General features: G+C 43.8%; 1 protein-coding gene across 3 annotated transcripts in view; it reads right to left on the bottom strand.

Annotated features, from left to right (window-relative positions):
- PTH2R (parathyroid hormone 2 receptor) overlaps positions 1-22,774 on the bottom strand; it is a 46,350-nt gene that overhangs the window by 11,271 nt on the left and 12,305 nt on the right. For all 3 annotated transcript variants that reach the window (XM_081017428.1, XM_081017429.1, XM_081017430.1), the window contains 4 exons: positions 19,548-19,701; positions 14,061-14,121; positions 4,339-4,405; positions 2,271-2,365 (listed from right to left, as the gene is read on the bottom strand). In XM_081017428.1, coding sequence (XP_080873554.1) covers positions 2,271-2,365; positions 4,339-4,405; positions 14,061-14,121; positions 19,548-19,701 — 377 coding nt within the window. The remainder of the gene's footprint in view (positions 1-2,270; positions 2,366-4,338; positions 4,406-14,060; positions 14,122-19,547; positions 19,702-22,774) is intronic.

Here is a 22,774-nt window from a genome sequence, read left to right as displayed (position 1 = left end):
CCAATTCTTCTATCTGCTCTGGAGATCAGAGGCCTACCTCACTTTCTCACATAAGTACTGGGCGCCTGTAGATCCTATCAGCAGCAATGGCTCCCACTATCCCACTTGGAAGCTCAAAGCCCTGATGATCTACAGCGATCATCTTTCCTTCCTGCTGCCTGTGCACAGGGAAGGCTGAGAGAAACTCACTGACTCACTGGTTCTTGAGAGAGCACGTCCCACAAAGAGCAAGGCTTTTTTTCACCAGAACTCAGTTCCAGCACCTCTCAGGTGGGTGCCATTGCCTTTATAAGAAAACAAGGGAGATGTTCGTGCTGAGTTCCTGCACCTCTTTCTAGAAAAATTGCACTGATATATATATATATACACATACATATGCACATACATCTCTCTTTTGTGTTGCAGAAACAAAGCTGATTTCTCCCTGCCTCCTTCTGCTTTTCTTTCTGCTTCTCAACAATCATCTTTAGTATGAAGAAGAGGTCTGAAATAACTCAGTACATTCCCAGAGACACCAACAGCTTATTACAGCGCAGTACAGAAAAACTATGTTCTGCTTGGCTCTCTCTTCCAAATAAGAACTAATATGACTGCAGATGAAGCTGTCTCTGCAGTTATTGTAGGCTCTCTCAATTAGTATGGCTGTTTTCAACGAGAAAACAGAAGGATACACTTTGAGTTGATGCTCACAGTGGCGAAGAGGGAGGTTTGAAGGGGGTGGGGTCCCAGAGACACAAAGTCCATTTGCTAACTTGAAACGCAATCTCCCAGGGTGCATTTTAAAGAGATCAGTGCCAAATTAGGAGTCCAAGTACGGGTCAGCTTTATTCTTGCCCCCCCCCCCCACTTTCTTTCCTTCCATTTATATCCCACCTTCCCTCCAATAAACAAAGCAGCATACCTGGTACTTCCTCCCCCTTTTACTCTCACAGCAATCCTGTGAGGGAGGTTTGGCTGATGGATGGTTTGAGGCCACCTCAGTGAGCCTCATGGCTGAGTGAAGATTTGAACCCGAGTCTTCCCACTTCTAGTCAGGCACATGGTAACTATACCATTTTGTTAAGGCTGAATGTTAAGGCTGGATCTCTATGTGAGCATCCTGGAATCCTGAATAAGGCCACCAGCTTGGACCAGCTTCGGCCCATCTGAAGCTGATACAGGCTCGTCTTATCTTGAGCCCAAGCAGAGTAGTCCACACAGCAGAAGGATAAGCAGTATGTGCCACATTCTTAACTTTATTTCCACTCTATCCTGAGAGAATACAAACATGCATCTTGCCTCTGTGAGAGCAGAGAAGCAACTGTCTCTCTAACAAAGAAACCGAGAGAACACTGAAAAAACAGGAAACCAGTGAACGTCACATCCAGTCTCCCATTCCCGTGGGAATCCAACAGTAACTTGGACTGTGGAATGCAAAACAATGCCTTGTGACTGCAGTTGCTGCTCAGTGAGGGAAATAGAAACCAACAAACCTTGGCCTTTAAGTCTTACCAGCCATTGCAGGCAGCCATCTTTGAAAACACCAACCAACCAAGAATGCCCCCATGATATAGAACAAGGCAGTGTCATTCCCACGGGGCCATTCTCAATTACAGACACTGCAGGGCTGCCTTTTTGTTGCAGTTCAGCCACCACCTGAACCTCTGGCAAATCCCTTTTTCATCAGTAAAAAGAAAGGCTCGCCACCTCTAAAAGTGACAGATATCTATAGAAGCTATTCCCTCCCTCTCCAAGAAAGGTCAGAGCTGAATACTTCAGCCCAGGATAACACTCACATTAAGGAGTTTATGCTCAGGGAGGGTTGCGATGCTTAAGATGAGTGGAGAAGTATTCTATTTTAAAAATGCTTCTAGCCAATTTTTAAACAGCTCTCCTTTTTCAGCCTTCTTGAAATCTGCCTCACATCAGAAGTAAACAGCTGACAAATATTGATTATATTCCTAATTCATACTTGAAAATCTTCATATAAATATATATGCATCTGATTTAAAATTATGGTAAGTGATGCTTGAGAGCCATTCTTGGAGCTGGATGCCTCTGGGAACGATGAAATCAATTAGCATATAAGTTACATTAATATATACATTGAAGAAGTGAATTATTCATATGGGGAGTTCGCAAAACTAGTTTTTTCTCTGGGGATGTTTTCAGCATAAGAAATAAGTTATAGCCCTTGACGTATTCAGAAGTAGTATTGCATTCTGACAGTTCCTCAGCTCTCTGAGGGCAACTGGAAAACAAAGACACAACTTAATTTAGTAGAGGCTTACCTATATTGCTTCCTTACGTCGTAGCCAACAGCATTTGTCTCCCAAATTTTTGTCGCCAGAGCCCGTACAGTATTGAGGAACAGAATAAAGTTTAGCTGTAAAGCAGTTTACAGGTGTGTGTTATTATTCCCACTATCCCTTTAGAAATATCAACTGCTTGCCTCTATAACAGCGGAGGCAGACTTTGGTCTTTCAAGTTTCAGCAGTGCCCTGTGCAAGGTCAGAATCCCCCCCCCATGCCTTCTATTTTACACCTACACTAAGTCATAGTTGTGACGCCCTGCAGCGCCGCCCCCCCCCCCCCCCGCAGCTTGGTGCCCAGTTTGAGGAACTGACTGTGCTGCCCTAAATCTGCCTCTGATAACTGGAAGGTTTTGAGGGCATCTGGAATTTAGGACCAGGACGTGATTCTCCATTCGTTTCCATTTCTGTTGAGATGATTACATCATTAAGCCAATCCAGGCTGACAAGCCCAGGCTCCAAACTGCCCAGTTCCCGACATTACTGCACTTAACCTTCCCCAGTTTCTTCCCAGTCCACCCCCCTTCCATTGACTTGGCATCATGCCCATGGGCTAACGTGTGAAGTGGAAAACTGGAATGAGCAGCACAGAAACTCAATGAAGCATTTGAGTGAGAATACGCCTCTCCAACAGATGCAGTTAGGGACGCTCCCTGGGTGGCATCCGTTAATAGTCCAGGATCATAGCTGTCAACTTACAGATTTGAAAATAAGGGACCAGCAGCCTCGAAAATAAGGGATCAGCAGCCAAAATAAGGGATTTTAGTCAAACAGCTCCTTTCCTTTCCCCCATAACAGTCAATCAAAGGAGCCTCCAAAACAAATCCAAAAGCCCCCCCTCCCACGAGATCACCGTCCGCCATTGTATTCAACCAGCTCCTTTCCTTTTCCTCCACTATGTGCCCCCACTCCAGACAGACCTTTTCCCCAGCAAGGGTGAGTGGGCCGTCAATGACGTATCCATCCAATTCCAAGCACAGGTATGTTCAACTTCTGAGCCCCTCCGAGCCAAAGGCAGAAATCCCAGCCAGCAGCCAAACGAAGCCTCAAGAGGTGGTTCCCACAGCGCAGCAACCCCGCAAAGCGGATGCAGCAAGGAAAACCACCGTCACCTCTGCGCTGGGAAGCGCTGAGCAAAGGCGAGTCCCCAGGCAATGTGGCCGATTTGATCGGCACAAGGCATGCAAGCTCCACCCCACAGTCATTCCTTAGACTCCTTATCGGGTGAGCAACGCAGCCAAGCAACACAGCTGGAGCCTGCCTCCTCCCTGGCCGGCAGGGAGGGAGGGAGAGGAGCTGCTTCCTTTGAAACCCGGGAAATTTAAGGGACATCATCAATAAGGGACAGCAGCGGGAAACGGTGCTGGAATAAGGGAGTTTCCCGCCAAATAAGGGATGGTTGACAGCTAGGTCCAGGATGCAAGTCCGGATTGTAGCCTAAAAGCAAATGGCAGGTCAGGGCCAACATAATCCAAGCTACAAATATCCTGCAATCAGATATTAATAGACTTGCAGCTCAGTCCTGCCAAAACAGACCACAGCGAGCCTCAAGCAAGCGGGAAGAGAGGCCATTCAAGCTGGCCCAGCCTGTTTCCATAACAAGGACACCTTGCCCTTGTTAGTATTGCTATTGACCATAGCAGGGCAGAGATCAGCAGATGAAGCTTTTGCTGCCCATGGCGGTGCAGTGAATGAGGAGAAATCTCTTTCTGTTTTCCCCACCATCACCTGTGTAACTTCTAGAGCAATGACTTAAAGAAACCTTTCTCAAGTTCCCTTTAAGAAACAACACCAAAAAGGGAGAAGAGTAAGGATTTCAATGAGTCTTCCCTCATCAGGACCCTGGGATGGTGGGATGTCATCCCCCCCACCCCCACTGAACCCTCATAGTCAATAAGATTGATAGGAGGATGCAGAAATTGCTTGGCTCCCTATCTCTTCTTTGTACTGGTTGTTTACATCACCCCTGAACTACTGCCATCAATTATGGATAGACAGAGGCTATTTTCAATGTTCACTAAAAATAAATACATATGAATAATCCTACCCCAATCGCTACTAAAACTGGAGCTTGGTAAATCCATTTTATGTCTCCAGCACTGAGTTCCCAGCACCTGCGAAATCAAGAACATTTCTACATCAATCAACAGAGCAGGAACAAGTGGCCAAACAGTATATTCTTTCCATAGTTGTGTAAGGCTCTATTAATTATGGAGGGTGCACAGAATAAGCATTTCAGGCTTTTTAAAAAATTGGCTTTAAGATTCTTCACTGTTAACAAAAAAATGCAGATTTTGGGGAGCAGTAACAAATGAGTATCACACAGGGTGGAAATTGCCACTCTCATTACAATTCAAGGCAACCCATTCAATAATTAAAGATTATGAAGATGAGGCCCAGTTCTTGGAAACAGCAAAATGATGATGTAAATGGCTCCCCACTCTGACTATGCTACTTCAGGGTAGAACTGGGGGAACATAAATGAACCACTTGAATTATAAAGCAGTAAAGCCCAGTAACATGCTGCTCACACCATCTTTTTCGTGAGAACTGGGCTTAATCATAGTCTTCTGAGCCTAAATGCCACATTCAATTCACTGTGTTGGGTTTTTTATTTTTATATTTCAAACATTTATGTCCTGCCTTTCAGTGACCGGTCAGCATTCCCAGGACAACTCATTAAATAGTTTGTTTCTTTGTTTTGTAATACAAAAAAGGACAAAGAAAAGAGCAGCTTAAAATAATTTCGAAGGTTGGCAGAATAATTTCAAAGGTTGTCAAGCCTTTAAAATAAAGAGGTATTTGCCTTGTCCTGAAGTCCTAGCAAAGAAGGCAGCAGGCCTAGAAGCAAGGTTCAGAAGTTTGGCAACCAAGAAGCAGATGCAAACATCACAAGCTTGTAGAGCAAAACCCAAGGTGGAAAAGATTTCCGGGCTGGCCCGTCCTTCACAAAGATGTCCTCAAATAAACTGAGGCCTGCTCCCTGCAAGGGATCTCGTCCAAAAGCAAGCTTTTACTTCCAATTTAATTTTTCCTGGGATCATGTCTTCAAAGCAGTACCCTAGCAAAAAGAAACATCCCCATTTCTCAGCTACGAGACTGCTTTGAAGATCCGCCCCAGGACAGAAATGGGGAGCCTGCAACCCTAGATGTTATCAGACTACAATTCCCACAATCCCCAGCCACTGGACACGCTGTTTGGGGAAGATGGGAGGTGGAGTCCAATATCTGAATGGCTACTGTTATGTACTGAAGTTCTCACCCTGCGCCAGCAGGGGGATACTGCAGATAGTTTTCACTCAGGTCCACATATGCAAATAAGGGATTGAAAGTGACGTTCAGTGATTGGATAGTTACAGAAAATGGTTACTGTTGCGTTCTAGTGGAACTCTATATAAGCAGGCTGGCTGAACCCTTCAGTTCAGTTCTGTTCTGGCCTGTGAATAAACAAGAGCTGTTTGAAGAATCGCTGTGTCGTCTGATATGTTCACCCACAACTTAACAGCTACAGGCTCCCCATTCCAGATTTCCAACATAGCACAGGAGCGCAGAGCACACAACAGGGTCTCATATTGACAGGAAACGAATCCCCGACTCAAAAATTCATTTCTGTGAAAAATGTGAAAAATGCTAAAAGAAAGTTCTCTTTTAAAATCATTTGCTGCAAAACCCCTGGGTGACTTCCAGCCATTGTGGCAAACTTGACTGTCATATACAGAGGAGCAGCATCGGTTGGCTGGCCCAGGGATCTCACTGGATCGGTTTCCCATTGAAATGCTGGCAATCTCCAAGTGCTTAGTGGAGCAGAAAAGAGGCATTTTGCAGCTGAAAACAGAACTTTTGTTTTAACCCAATCCGACACCTGTAGCAAAAGAACTGGGCTTTTTTTTAGGGATGGTGTGGGTGTTTGAGAGCGCATGTGCTCAGAAAGGTGAGCCTCTTTGCTTACTGAATCATTAAAATAGCCCCAATCCAAGATGGGCAAGCCTCTTTCAGCACATTCTTACTCACATTGTAACCTGCACCCACCTCCATTGTTTGCAAATGGAGATCACGAGGCTAGAAAGCGCTTACAGCTCCAGGCTACAAATGGCAGCCAGCTCCACACATTAAGGTCCAATAATGGCATACTAGAACCAGCCCTGTAAAATCAAATACAGAGGCAAAAGACTGAAACCTGCTCTCTTGCCAAGCTCTGGCAATCGCCTTAGCAAATTAAAGTTTTCACCTGTGGTTGAAACTGCCCAAAGAAGGAGCAAATTTAATGATCTGGAGGTGGGTGCTCCAAAGGATAGGTGCCACAGCAGAGAAGGCCCTGACGACCTTCTCTAAAGACTAACCACAAATAAATGGAGAATAAGCTTTTTGAGATATGGAAGATGTTGGCTGGTTAGGGCTTTAAAGCTAAGAGCCAGGACTTCGAACTGGGTCTGGAAGCTAATGGATTATGAATCCAGACATATAAATACTAGAGCAATATACAGTGGTACCTTGGTTCTCAAACAACTTGGAACCCAAACACTGCAAACCTGGAAGAAAGTGTTTCGGTTTGCGAACTTTCTTCAGAAGCCAAATGTGCTCCCGTTTTGAGTGTTACATTTCCGTTTTGAGTGTTACACTTCTGATTTGAGTGCCACACTTCCGTTTTGAGTGTTACACTGAGGTCTGTCTGTTTTTGCTATTTATTTTGCACTTTTGTTTTTGTGACTGTGTGAAACCCAGTTCAGCTACTGATTGATTGATGATTGATTGATTGTGTGACTGCAGTGCATTGTTTATTGCTTTCATTTCATGGATCAATGGTCTCATTAGATAGTAAAATTCATGTGAAATTGCTGTTTTTGGGGTTGTTTTTAAAAGTCTGGAACAGATTAATCCAATTTTCATTACTTTCTATGGGAAAGCACGCCTTGGTTTTGGAACGGACTTCCAGAACACATTAAGTTTGAGAACCAAGGTACCACTGTAGTTTCTCTTATGTATACCAGCTGTGCCCTAGGAGAACAACTTCTGTTTTTTTTATAAGATATTTATTAAGGTTTTTTAAAAAAAATATTACAATAGAAATGAAAAAGAAAAAAGAAAAATACAAAATAAAAACAGTTAAAAACACACATATTTTCAGTTACTTATTTTCCTTTAGCTTGTTTCCCGACCTCCTCATACCTCCCTTTTTTGTATTCCACTTTGATTTATTGGTTCAGCAAATCCTTTCCATTAGATTTTAACCCATTTACAACCCTTTTTTTTCATATTCTCTTAAAGCATTACAGCTAGAAACCGCTTAATTACTATCCAACATCATTCTATCATTCCTTAATTTTACAATATTTCTGTAAATAGTCTTTAAATTTCTTCCAATCTTCTTCCGCCGACTCTTCCCCCTGGTCTAGGATTCTGCCAGTCCTTTCTGCCAATTCCATATAGTCCATCACCCTAGGAGAACAACTTCTGTGTGATCATGCCCTTCTCTTTCACAGAAGGAGAGAGAGCAAATATAGCAGGCCTGCAACCCACCTGCACTGACTGAATTTTGTGCCCGCTGACTTGTGGTAGCCGAACATTTCAGAGCAATTTAAAAGCCTGAAACATTTCTTTCTAAGCAAACAGCATTTAGTTTAAACCTCAACAGGTGAAAGAGGCGAAAGATTCATATGATCTGAAGAGAAACCAGAGAGAGGTTGTTTCAGCAAGGAAATGCAACGCTTTCTTCACATAATGAAGAAGAAATTGAGGACACATCACATCCACTAGCTAGTAATTGCTCATTAGGGGTGAGTTGTCTGATTAATAATTTTGTATAAGGTTAAGCTTTTCTAGAATAGTTCTGTCTCCAGAGGTACCTTTGGGGCACTGTAATAGCGAGGAGAACTATTATTACTGTTAAAGGAATACTCTTGCTCATAATGTATTCTTGTATTCTTATAATTTCCTTCCCCAGGATGCACTGATACTCTGCAAGAAAACATTTAACAGGGGCATGATCCAATGCTGGAGGTCAAGCGGGAAGGTGCTGCCCTGGTCAGACAGTGTGCACAGTGCTCTCCCCCACTTGCCACCCCCAACCAAGTTTTACTTATTGGAGAACATAGGCAAAATTTCCACTGTGGGTGCCCGGCGGGTGGACAGGCCGCCCAAGAACCCTACATCGGAGGGGTGTTCCTGTTCCAGGAAGCTGGTGCCTGGGCACACATCTGGAGGATTTGGGGAGGGGGGAGTAAGTGACGTGCACCAGGCTGGCTGCCCATCAGCACCCACCTAGCTGCCCAGATGTCAGCCACCGGAGCTGCAGCCATCACACACACTCAATGAACACCCACAATATTGGACAGAACCCTGGCGCTCCTGCTGGGGACAAACAGCTGCACCTTCTGGGTTCTGGTGCAACCTCACAACAGCCTTCGCGGGCACACAGATTGGGAGATCCCAGTGGGAGCAGTGTTGGGATACTGCCAGGGAGACAAAGTCCATCATGGCCCCCAAGCCAGCTGCCGGACAATCCATCGATCTCCCGTAGTCACGCAGTATCAGCAATTAGTGACATGAGTTTCTAAAGATAGCTTGCCACATTCCAGAGCTCATGCACACTCTATCAGCAGATAATGCACAGCCAAAAGTTGCACTCAGGAGAGCATTATTTACAAGTTTATTCAGCGTTGATCAGAACACAGAAAAACATGACTGCCTGCTTTAGTGTCTACGACACAGAGAGAGAAACGAAAGCAACAGAAAACATAAACATCCTGTGAACAGGAAATACGCAGACTCTGTGACTCACAGCCTGCTCCCTTTTAAGGTGGAACGGAAATATCCTAACAAGCAGTGGGGTAGGGGCATGACCACAGAAGCACCCTTGGATTCTGCCACCTGAGGCAACTGCCTAATGGAACACTCCTGCAGGCCCCACGGCCTCTCTGGCAACTGGAACAGCTACGCAGCGTTCTTGGGAAGGGGTCCTGGTGTTCTGGGACTCACAGCTGCTCTCTTGTGAGCACCCGGTCTTAGCATAGTAAATGTTATGTACTGAAGTTCTCACCCTGGGCCAGCAGGGGGATACTGTAGATAGTTATGCAAATGAAGGATCGAAAGTGACGTTCAGTGATTGGATAGTTTTAGAAAGTTGTTACAGTAACGAGGTACTGGAGCTCTATATAAGCAGGCTGACTGAGCCCTTCAGTTCAGTTCTGTTCTGGCCTCCGAATAAAGAGGAGCTGTTTGAAGAATCGCTGTGTCATCTGATATGTTCACCTACCACTTAACAGTAAAGCAGCCCAGATACCTCCTCACCTCCTCATAATGTTTATTAAGTTCTTTAATCTGTAATTAGTAGAAATATTTCTACTAATAACAGATTAAAGAACATAATAAGCACGTCTGAAAGGAGCAGCCCTCATACAGACATCCTGTCTCGTCGCAAGACAGAGCAGAAAGAAAAAGTACAATAGTACCAGAGATGGAAGTCACACAGACAGGCTTCCTTTCTCACGGAACAGAAAGTAAACAAGAGGATCAGATGATCCTTGCAATGGGAGGAGTGAAATACTAACACTGCCTTGGTCTGCCTTGTGGCAACAGGTATCTGCAACGGGACAGTCAGGGGCTTTCCATTTTCTATCTACTTGGGCACATACCATCTGCTGTCAGCAGCTGACATCCCTGGGCACTGCCAGTGCCCCTAAGTCCCAAAGCCCATCATTGATGCCTGCCCTGGCACTTCCTGGTAAATGCTAGCTGGTACTCTGAGCAACATAGGGCTGCTGGGTGTAGTCCTGTCGCACTATGCTTCTCCGTGCTGTCCCAGACTTCTCCACCTTGCAGGGCTTTTGGATCCATGGAAGGCCTAAAACAGCCAGAGATCATGTGCCAGTGCCACATCCCAGACAGGAGGCGGTTGGCCCCTCGCTCAGCTTTTGCCCCATTCTCTTTCGGCAACTCCTCTTTCTCCACCTCCTCACCGTTTCCCTTTAGTAAGCGATCGGGTAAATTTCCAGCAGTGGGAAATAAATGGAGAGGAGGAATGACTAGCGTGCGCAAATTAGTTAATGGGTGCTTTAAAGGAAAAGGAAAAGAGAGGATTTATATCAGCTGCTTGTTAGCCGCTGCTGGAGCTCAGGAAGTGGGAAAGGAGACAAAAAATACCTTTCTGAGTGCCGAGAACAGTGAATGGCTGGCCGATTTAAATCCCCTCTCTTTTTCATTTTCTTTTTTGATAAACCACCAGCTAATTTGCACACAATGTCCATTAAGTGTAGCATATGGGTGAGCCTGCTCTTTCAACTCAAAAATCACTGCAATGGAATATATGGAACAGGAGAAGTAGAACTGGGTGGGTTACTTGGTGCAGGGAAAAGCGGGGGGGGGGGTGTGTGTGTGTGTGTACTACAGCCCTAAACTCAGATTATTCCTCCACCACCACCACCCTTTCGAAGTGATGTATGGAAGTGAGAGCTGGACCATAAAGAAGGCTGATCGCCGAAGAATGGATGCTTTTGAATTATGGTGCTGGAGGAGACTCTTGAGAGTCCCATGGACTGCAAGAAGATCAAACCTCTCCATTCTGAAGGAAATCAGCCCTGAGTGCTCACTGGAAGGACAGATCCTGAAGCTGAGGCTCCAGTACTTTGGCTGCCTCATGAGAAGAGAAGACTCCCTGGAAAAGACCCTGATGTTGGGAAAGATGGAGGGCACAAGGAGAAGGGGACAACAGAGGATGAGATGGTTGGACAGTGTTCTCGAAGCTACCAGCATGAGTTTGACCAAACTGCGGGAGGGAGTGGAAGACAGGAGTGCCTAGCGTGCTCTGGTCCATGGGGTTACGAAGAGTCGGACATGACTAAACGACTAAACAACAACAACAAAATGTGTGCACAGCAGTCATTTCCCTTAAAAAATAACCTTAAATACAAAAAGGGGTGGTGGAGGGGGTGGAAATCATTCTCCCCTGAGGTTAGGAAGGCCCACAGAAGGAAAACTTGTAGGAGCAATAAGAGCAATTGTGACTTTTTAATGTTAACTGGTGACAAAGTGAGAACAAGCAAACTGAGCAGGAATCTATCTATTTAAACATACAAGGGGGCTTATGCCCATTGTTTGCATCCCTGGCCAGTGTGTGAAGGGACTCTCTGCATGCACTTCAATAATACGCATGCTGGCTGAGAGCACAGGGGTGTGTTCCTGCAGCACATAGCAGCAGGCGACAAGGCTGCCTTCTCTTCAGGCTGGGCTCAACTCTTGATTCCAACCTGCCATCCTAAGGCCTTTCCCCTCTAGTCGGAGGACCGGAGGCAAGGAACAAAACTGCTGGCACATTTGCAAAGCTAAGCAGGGTCTGGTGTGGTTTCACATTGGATGGGAGACTGTGTGCTGAGATTTCCTGCATTGCAGGGGGTTAGACTAGATGACCCACAGGGTCCCTTCCAACTCTACCATTCTGTGGTTCAATGATTCTAAGCTATTTGTCCTTAGATTGACTTCTGAAACCTCAGCTGCTGATAGATAAGAGCATCTGTCTGTAGCCTGCAGCTCACTCTAGAAGGCTGTCCAAGCAAGGAGCCTGGCCTGTGAAAAAGAATTAATTGTCCTTATGACCAGTTATCTTGCTCTCTTTTTAATGAGAGAAATAAAAAGTTTTCAATTACTTTATCCTTCTCAAAGCAATCCAGTCTAGCAAGTACCAATTTTTTATATCAGCAGGACTTCTGGCTGATCATACATGGCATGTCTGATCCTTAGGGAGCTTTCTATAATTTTCTCCGGATATTTGCTAATTTATTATCTCTGTGAGGCAAATTTGAGAGAGAGAACGAATGGACTTGGACACATTACAGCCCTAATGAAGCACTGTTAGGCACCATTGATTTAAGTGGGAGAGGTTTAAGTATGGGATCCTTAAATTTTGCATTTTAATCAATGGTCTCATGGCCTTCCAGCAAATGATGCTACTTTCTGACTCTACGTAGCTCCGGGTGTGATCAGTCCTAGACAGGAGCGTGCTCAGGAATCCTCAAGGTACAGAATCTTCAGTCACACAGCACAGAAAAAGAGGGATATAAATGAAGTAAGGTGGAATTTCATAATGCTTAATTCTGGCTGGATTGCACCTTTGATAGCTATCTCGCTGAATATAATGGCAAACAAAAAACTGCCTCAAAGCCCCACCTTTTTGGCTCCTGATCCAGGTAGGATGATATGCTTGCCCTCTTTTTGTGAGGTCTTCAGCTGGATCAGGAGCCACAAGTTTTCTCCACATGTCAAGTGGGTGGTGGTGGTGAATAAGAAAACTGAGTTTCAACAATAAGCAGTTGCTGAGGAGAAGTGGGGGGGCAAAGGGTGTGTGACTGGGATAATTTTCCCCAGTATAAAACATTGCCAGCATGCTTAAGGGCTCTATGCTTCCACTCGCCCCAGGCCTAGAAAGCAGGGGTGTGAGGGGTTTTGCCTTTGCCCCGCTGCTTCCCCCTGGAAAATCCACTCTCTGGTGCTAAATCAGAACAAACAGCAATCCATGGAAACCTCGCCAAAGAGCAGTTTTCCCGAGGGGGAAAGCAACCGGGGAAGAGGAAGTTTGGATAAGCCCCCAGTCAAGGCAACTCAAGCCAAGTGCATTCAGAAAGCACCACTGCTCAAAGATCTGTCTGAGGGGTTGGAAAGAAACAAGTCTGCAATAAGTGAAATATATCTCACCGCTCCAAATGAGATAAACATATATCGATATTGCTGTGACATTTAAATAGGGTGTTCCAGAAGCAAAAGAGGAGAGGGCGTTTGCAACCTTAACAGAAGAGGGAATTTCAGCCTCTGTGTCTTGAAAGGCAAGCCAAGCCTGCCCGAAGTTCTCTCCGACACAACCGTGAAAGGTAAAGGAGCCCCTTCCCCATTCAACGTTCAGAACAGAACAGGGGAAGAATTAAATTTTAAAAACCGGGCTACAGTTTTCAAAAACCCAGATTGAAAAAAACATTTAGTAAAATTACTATAAATTTGTTTTATAGTGCCATTGTTCTCCGTAGCTACCTGCAATTTGGTTTTTGAAGGGATCAGAATTAACAAAAAAGTTATAGCAATTACGTAGTTGTCAGCAGTTCGAAAGCACATCAAAGTGCAAGTAGATAAATAGGTACCGCTACGGTGGGAAGGTAAACGGTGTTTCTGTGCGCTGCTCTGGTTCGCCAGAAGTGGCTTAGTCATGCTGGACACATGACTCCCTCGGCCAATAAAGCAAGATGAGCGCCGCAACCCCAGAGTCTTCCGCGACTGGACCTAATGGTCAGGGGTCCCTTTACCCTTTGCCAAATGATTCCAGGGTAGTTCACACTGATACATGAGCCAACATCAAATATGGACAGTTTACAATAGAACATATATGTAATAATAATAATTTTGACATTTATATGCCACTTATCTTGTCAGTGGATTGCCCAAGCCACTCTTGCAAACCGCTTCGATAGTTTTTTCTCTCACACACTCTTTTACAATCAAGCAGTGAATAAATTGCACGAAATAAATAACATTACAAAATACTTGCCTGTTTAAAACTTTTATAAATGGAGGCAATGTGAGAGGCCTGGTCTAAACAGGGACCTTGAGCATATTTTCCATTAACAGTCTCAGAAGGGTGCACTGCAGATATATTTTCTTCAAACCGCTACCTTCGGTTCTATGTCAGTGTATACTCAAAATATATGCAGAACTTGAATGGCAGTGTGCCAGTCATCCATCGATTAAAAAAAAGGAAAGCTCAAGTAAACTCTCTTGAAAGTGTTCCCTTACCTTGCATCTGCCACGGTTGCTCGGACCACTCCCCAGGCCACCACAAAAACAGCCGGAAACCCTACAAATATGAAAAATTCATTGCCAACCGTTAGAACAGATTTCCCTTGAGGAACAAAAGAATAATTTATAATGCTTTTCTGCTCACTCAGAGGATATTAACTGAAGCGTTTAGAAAGAGCAGGCACAAAAAAACCCAGACAGTGCCCTTTCCCCATGAACAAAGCAGAATGTCTGAAAGGTCACGATCCACAGCAAGCAAAAAAACCTTCAATTTCTGCTGATGACAAATTGCAGCTAGCCTGAAGCTCACCTGCTTCCCATCCCATCTCCTCCTCCACTAAGTTCACATTTCAATGACCGGTAACCAGTTTATATCATCATGCAAACCCTAAACTATGGTCAGTTTTAACTAGGGTTTATTTAAAGAAGCCAGCTTCCTGACACCTGCTCTAGTGCAGATGAACGATTCGGATTAAAGTACACTACTTTATACTATCTGAATTAGATCTATAAAATCAGTTTTGGCCTAATACATCCCACTTAAGATATTTTGGGTATTCTGATCAATGTACTTTGGAGTAACAAAAAATTCCGGATTACATGATGCTAAGAATTAATGAACTGTGAGACGGCTATTGAGGTTTCATACAGAGGTTTGGGTAGGGGAAGCCTATGTTTTATTTACAAAACATAAAAATACAAGAAAAGTGTTTATATCAAATGGATTGTAAAAAAACCAAAACCAAAAAAAAACCACATCCAAGAAATATGGCAATAAAAACCCATACATTACTTTAAGAGTTATAATGCTATCAAAAAAGGAGAAGAAGGCATGTGACCTAACATGATCATCTTCATCATCATCATCATGTTTATTGCAGTGCTTGAAAAACTCACCTTTTCAGGTAACTCTAAACTTAAGGGATATAACCATGTCCTACTTTGAAACAGACCCCTTGTACTTCTCTTTCCACTTTTTGAGCACTTGGTTGAAAGAACGTGGTCCATTTCTGAATAATGCTGTTTTGCATGGTATCTCCTCTCTGAACAGATAAGATATGTACCTGCACATCATTATAGCTACTGTATATAACCACTCTGGCACTGAAGGAGGAAGAGGTTTTTCCCCAATAATTAGCAATTGTCACCTTAGTGCCTACTGAATAAATTTATCGCTTCTTCCAAATCAGTGTCACTTAGCACTTGATGATTTAATAACACACCTACTGAATTCAGAGCAATTTCATAACCTGTAATTTGATGAATATACCACAGAACGGTTTTCCAATATTATTTTATCTTCAAACATTCCCAAAATAAATGTGAGTTTGTCCAAAGCTTATTTATTTTGGGACCCACACACCTCAGCAATTATTTTCTACATATTTTAGCTGTTGTTGGCATCTGTAAGAGTGTTATTATATTAGGATTTTATTAATTATATAATTCCATTAGCTAATATTGAAACTCCCCCAACAACAGAGCTCCTTCAAATTAAACTCTAGCAACGAGATTTTGCAAGCACATGAAATATACCTAGAATCATAGAATCATAGAATCATAGAATCATAGAGTTGGAAGAGACCACAAGGGCCATCGAGTCCAACCCCCTGCCAAGCAGGAAACACCATCAGAGCACTCCTGACATATGGTTGTCAAGCCTCTGCTTAAAGACCTCCAAAGAAGGAGACTCCACACTCCTTGGCAGCAAATTCCACTGTCGAACAGCTCTTACTGTCAGGAAGTTCTTCCTAATGTTTAGGTGGAATCTTCTTTCTTGTAGTTTGGATCCATTGCTCCGTGTCCGCTTCTCTGGAGCAGCAGAAAACAACCTTTCTCCCTCCTCTATGTGACATCCTTTTATATATTTGAACATGGCTATCATATCACCCCTTAACCTCCTCTTCTCCAGGCTAAACATGCCCAGCTCCCTTAGCCGTTCCTCATAAGGCATCGTTTCCAGGCCTTTGACCATTTTGGTTGCCCTCCTCTGGACACGTTCCAGTTTGTCAGTGTCCTTCTTGAACTGTGGTGCCCAGAACTGGACACAGGACTCCAGGTGAGGTCTGACCAGAGCAGAATACAGTGGCACTATTACTTCCCTTGATCTAGATGAGTTCTAGGGGACATTGTTTGGTGCATGGTTTGATCCTAGTAGTCTACTTGGAAATAAGTTCAATTTATTTCAATAGGACATATTTCCTAGTAAGGTATTTATAACCAGCCTAGAATAATATAATAATAGTGTTTATTTTAAAAGATCTTCTGCCAACATTAAATTGACTTAAGAGAGAGCTTGAGAGTAAAAAAGCGGCCATCATTTAGCTCTTGAATCAGAACTTTGTGGCTTTAATAGCTCCAAGCTTAAGGGGAAAATGCGTTTAAAATTTGTCTTTAATGAAATCTGCCTCCAGGCAAATTGAAATTAATCTGTTGTTTCTGGTCGAACAGGAACTTGCAGGTTATGTTAGTGCTTCAGAGTCTCTCAGAAGTATTAAGCAGAGGCAATAGTCAGAAGCAAGGAATGGGATGATCAAATAAACCTCTATCCTGCTAGATTCAAACACTATTTTGATTCGGTCTGATTCAGTGTAAGCCAGTTTCACATTATTATGTGTACCTCACCTCCCCAAACAGTGAAAGAACCAGGTGAATTTGGCATTTCGCTTTCAAAGGAATTAAAACTTACAGTTAGTCACGGTCCCTGCTTCACATCATTTTTTGAAACTCCTAGCCTTGCATCTTGACAAAATATAGCAGCCTTAGTTCTGATGGGAGCTTGTTAACGTAAATCACTCGGGGTCTAAGTTGTGCACAGAAACTTCCCTCACATCAAGCCTGCACCCAGCAGCACTGACACAGCAGAGACAGGGAGTGGGTTGCCTCCTGCCTCAAGTGTCTCATTAGCTAGACAGCTCTTCAAGCACAAGCGAGAACTGCGACATGTGCGGAGGCATGGATAGAACAGAGAACAAGGCAGACAGAGGCCAAACAATCCTTTATGAGACACGGATGCTGCTAGCAAACTACAGACCAACAGACTCCTCATTTTCACCAAATGGTGGTAAAGCTGTGTCTGGACTGAACCATTTGAGGCAGCGCCCGAGGTCTCACATGACAGAATGGTCCTGAACTAAACGTAAGGAAGAAAAGGTCTAGGGTTCTCCTAGACATGGCAGGCTTCTCTAGGTGCTTTTCTGCGAAGCAGCATGCCATTCTGTGAGCCTCTTGTCTTCAGTGGCAAGTCCACAAAAGGGATTTTACACCACAATGAGAGACCAGAGGGTTGCGGCAGCAGAGGTGGGCTTGAAACCTAAGACAGTTAACTCAAGGAAATTCACAGAGGGAAGGGATGTTTCTTTCCTTCCCTTCAGACACTTGTATCCCTAAAGCCTTTCTGCAAGGCTGTGGGCCGTCCTGGACAGGAGATGAGGAAGAGGGAGTTGCTGGACGATGGGCGATTTGCCACAAATCAGATTTGGATCCTGATATACATTATAAAGTCTCCCGTCTGATGATTTTTTGGGTTGATTTTTTTTTAAAAAGATTTGGACATTGCCATTGTAGCAAAAATGACAAATTATATACGACTCTGAGACTGCAAGGCGGTGCAAAAGATCAAAGATTTCTCACTAAAGTTTGTGTTACGTTGGAACAATAAATATTGTTAACATTTTGCTCCTATTCACTATTTTTTAAGTACAATGATTATCTGATTAGAAGTTTTAGCATTTGGGAGACATTCTTTTGTGAAATATTCATGAAATAAATTTGTATCTAGGCTAAGGCTGCAATCCTAATTACATGGAAGTAAATCCTATTGCAGTGAGAGATTTTACCTTCTTGGGCTCCATGATCACTGCAGATGGTGACAGCAGTCACGAAATTAAAAGATGCCTGCTTCTTGGGAGAAAAACAATGACAAACCTAGACAGCATCTTAAAAAGTAGAGACATCACCTTGCCAACAAAGGTCCGTATAGTAAAATCTATGGTTTTCCCAGTAGTGATGTATGGAAGTGAGAGCTGGACCATAAAGAAGGCTGATCGCCGAAGAATTGATGCTTTTGAATTATGGTGCTGGAGGAGACTCTTGAGAGTCCCATGGACTGCAAGAAGAACAAACCATTCTGAAGGAAATCAGCCCTGAGTGCTCACTGGAAGTACAGCTGAAGCTCCAATACTTTGGCCACCTCATGAGAAGAGAAGACTCCCTGGAAAAGACCCTGATGTTGGGAAAGATGCAGGGCACAAGGAGAAGGGGACAACAGAGGACAAGATGGTTGGACAGTGTTCTTGAAGCTACCAGCATGAGTTTGACCAAACTGCGGGAGGCAGTGGAAGACAGGAGTGCCTGGTGAGCTCTGGTCCATGGGGTCACGAAGAGTCAGACACGACTAAACAAACAAAAAAAATCCTATTGAACTTCTGAGTAAGCGTGCATACAATTTCACTGCATGTTCGTTCCACTTAAGTCCTGTTGAAATCATTGTGACTTAAGTCACAGCACCATCAGTCCTGCACGTCCTGTAAATCTGCTCTGGAGGGTTGAGGGAACTCCCCCAGAACAAATTTAGGGTGTGTGCAGGGAGAGGAGAGTGTTAGAATATTCCGTTCCACCTTAAGAGGAACAGGCATGACTGTTGTGTGTCACATGCCTGTTTACACTCCAGCACAGCACAGCTTGCTGGGAACTTCCGTTTGTGTGTATAGCTTTTGCCCTTTTGCTTGGACACAAAGGAGAGCAGACATGTTTTTCCTTTGTCCTGATGCTGAATAAAATGCCTGTAAATACGCTTTATACAGCCTCTCTCTGCCCTTCCGTTGCAAAGAGTTCTTATCTCTGCTGGCTTGGCTGTCCAGCTTCTGATGGCTTCTGAAGCTCAGGTCGCAGTTACGTGCTGATCCAAGAACCAGAGTTCGCCCGGATGCTGGCCGGTGGGCTGGAGCCAGCTGGGGGCCTGCCAATTGCCCCCGTCCCCTTGGGTGCATCCCAACAGAGAGGTAGCGAGTTCCAGTGCACAACTAGAACTCCTTAGAATCATAGAATCGTAGAGATGGAAGGGACCCCGGGAGTCATCCAGTCCACCCCCCTGCAATGCAGGAATCTCAGCTAAAGCATCCATGACAGATGGCTATCCTCGCAGTAGCAAAACCGATAAGCTGGGTATCACCCATACCAATTTTACTAGGACCTACCCGAAACTTATTTTGGCTGCAATCCTTGCACGCTTACCTGGGAAAATGTTCTGCAAAACACAGTGGGGCTTCTTCTTCAGTAAGCATCCTCAGCATTGCACTGTCAGTTTGGACCTAACTCACAAAACTGAGAAAATACGTAAACCACCCCCTTCTGATTTTGTGGTTTGCAAAAAGAATTTAAAATAAAAAATAGAAAAGCATTGCCCAAGAGTTAATGTTAGAATGGACAGCACTAATCTAGCTTTAAATGGAAAGATTTCAATGAGAGACAAATGTATCTTACCCCAGCCTGTTAAGATGAAACCCCACAGGTACTGGGTATCCGAAAAGAAAGCCACAAATATTAAGCTGTGCAGATAGAGGCCTTCAACCAAGATCCAGTAGTAGTTGGTCGTCAAGAAGTAAATAAACATCACCACAGTAATTTTGCACCAGACCTGTCAATCGGTTCAAAATAAAGCAGCACAGTTGTGGTGGTCAGGGAAACAGTTAAATGTGGTAGTATACTTGCATATTTATCCTAGTCTTCCAGTTTCTTTTTTTTAAAAATGATATTTATTAAAATTTCAAAAGAAAAAGATTACATTGATAAGAAAAATAACAAAACAAAAAAAAATACAAAGTACAAAAAAGAAAAAACAGTTTAAAACAATTCCATCTTTTCATCACTTCTCTTACATTTACTTATTTCCCGGACCTCCTCATACCTCCCTTTTTTGTATTCCAATTCAATTTGTTAGTCCAGCAATTCCTTTCCCTCCTTTTTAATCCTGATCTTTAATCTTAATATATTATAACATTAAGTTTTTACGTATTGAAAACCAATTTTTCCATATTCTTTTATACCATTACAGCTAGAAACCACTTAACTTCAATCCAACATCATTCTAACATTTTACAATATTTCTGTAAGTAGTCTTTAAATTTCTTCCAATCTTCTTCCACCGACTCTTCTCCCTGGTCTCGGATTCTGCCAGTCATTTCCGCCAATTAGTCTTCCAGTTTCAGTGGCCTTATTAATTTGGCATCAAGGCTATGACTCATGTTAACTAACGTTGTTCAGTAAGTTTTACTGTTCTTTGTCGTCCCCACACAAAGAATTGTTTCAATTCTGTATTAAATTGTGAGTCATATGTAATGGTTGTGAAAATAACGGGAGTCTGTTATGTGCTTTAAAAGCTACACAATTATTGCCAGCTACAGTGGTGCCCCGCAAGACGAATGCCTCGCAAGATGGAAAACCCGCTAGACGAAAGGGTTTTCCGTTTTGGAGGTGCTTCGCAAAACGCATTTCCTATGTGCTTGCTTCGCAAGACGAAAATGTCTTGCGAGTTCCTGCAGGGTTTTTTTCCTCCCCCCCCCTTTTCCCAAGCTGCTAAACCGCTTATCAGCTGATGGCTAAGCCGCTTATCAGCTGATGGCTAAGCCGCTTAACAGCTGATGCTAAGCCGCTTATCAACTGATCTTTAAGCCGCTTAACAGCTGATGCTAAGCCGCTTATCAGCTGATCGTTAAGCCGCTTATCAGCTGATCTTTAAGCCGGCTAAGCCGCTAATACTGTAGCGCTAAGCCGCTAAACCTCTAATGGGCTTGCTTCGCAAGACGAAAAAACCCGCAAGACGAAGAGACTCGCGGAACGGATTCTTTTCGTCTTGCGAGGCACCACTGTACTTAAAAACAGTCTCTTCCACCAGATCGACACTTTTGCAGCCGTTGTGCTGCCCACCAGTGCCACAATCAGTGTTTGCGCAGTGACACAAAAACTGTGAATTGAAGGCGTGCTTCCTCACATACCCAGACAGACCCATCAGGAAGCTGCAGCTCATTAAGGGCTTCTGTCCATGCCGTATGTGTCTTTATACACACAGCATATTGGTGGTGGTCAGCAGAAAGGGCTGGGCCAATAGTCAAGCTGCTTCCTAGACACTCCCTGTGGACATTTGCTCATGTGGAAGACCTTTGAGGGACCACCCTGAATGCTCTCAATGGATCAGAACTTCTCTATCTATTCTATCACCAATACTGCTGCTCACTCCGGTATTCAAGGAAAGAGCCATAGCTCAGAGGTAGAACATCCACTTTGCATGCAGAAGATCTCAGGTTCCATCTCCGGCATTAGGGATGGGAGAGACCCTCACCTGGAGTCCTGGAGAAGCACTGCCAATCATTGAAGACAAATACGGCACTACGTGGGCCACTTGTCCGATTTCCTAGTTCCTAGTCTGCAATTCTGTGCTCCAATCAGCTAAAGTAGACCCCTCACAGTCTGGTATCAGAATCAGCCTTTCTTGTCTTCTAGTGCTAACATAAAATAAATGTAGCAGGGGAGATACCGCAGTCACAAAGATGGCTTTCCCAAGGTGAGGCTCATCCATTGATGAAACAGGTGTGCTGATCTCTGCAATTTACCCAAATGCGGTAAACTCAGCTGCGTAATTTGTGGTAGGCCTTTAAAACTGGGGTGGGGGTGGTTTTTGTTTGTTATTATGGTATGTGTTTTTGTGTTTTTATACAGTGGTACCTCAGGTTAAGAACTTAATCTGTTCTGGAGGTCCGTTCTTAACCTGAAACTGTTGTTAACCTGAAGCACCACTTTAGCTAATGGGGCCTCCTGTTGCCGCTGCGCCACCGCTACACGATTTCTGTTCTCATCCTGAAGCAAAGTTCTTAACCCAGGGTAATATTTCTGTGTTAGAGGAGTCTGTAACCTGAAGCGTCTGTAACCTGAGGTACCAATGTATTGTAAAACACAATATACACAGTGTTGCCCTGTGATCTTTGGGTGAAATTTAATTAAGGATAACAGTAGTAGTAGTAGCAATACGTGGTATTGACTGGTCACACTGAAACCTATACAATTATTCCTAAGATATTTTTTCACAGTTCTGCTGAAGCTGGGAAGCAACACTGCAAATAAATTGGCTTAAATGACAGTATTCTTTACTGAACTGTATTCTTTCCAGTATTATTTACTGAATTTCTAGCCCAGGATCTCGAAGGAACCCAGGATCCAAGTGTGGAATGTATTTATATATATTTACTTTTTCAGCATGTACTGGCTGACTCCTGTGGACTCCTGTGGGGTGACTTGGGCCCATTCTGAACCAGCTGAAATGCAACTCTTTCAGGAGTCCAGCACTGAAGTTTGAGCAACTAGGAAGGCTCAGGGACCATCACTGAAATCAGTAGATTTGGATGCACGGGAAATATTAATGGCTTCCTGCTACCAACCATAAGGGGCGAGACTCAACGAAGGTGTTGCATGCATATGATGAGTTCCACTCATGTAACGGAATGAGGTCCCCCTGTGCCCTAAATATGCTCTGGAGGGTTGGAGGAATCCCCAGAACAGGTTTATTTTTTCCCCCAAATACTTTTTATTGCTTTTTTGTAACAACAACAAATAAAACAAATACTCTTACATTCAAAAATTTGTATGTCTTCTTATTTACCCTGCGCCTTATTGCGCCCGGACTTCCTTCCATCCCTTCAACGGTTTTCATATCTCAA

Source organism: Podarcis pityusensis (genome assembly GCF_964106645.2).
Source record: "Podarcis pityusensis genome assembly, chromosome: 1".
NCBI lineage: Eukaryota > Metazoa > Chordata > Lepidosauria > Squamata > Lacertidae > Podarcis > Podarcis pityusensis.
This window is presented reverse-complemented; position numbering and strand designations above follow the sequence as displayed.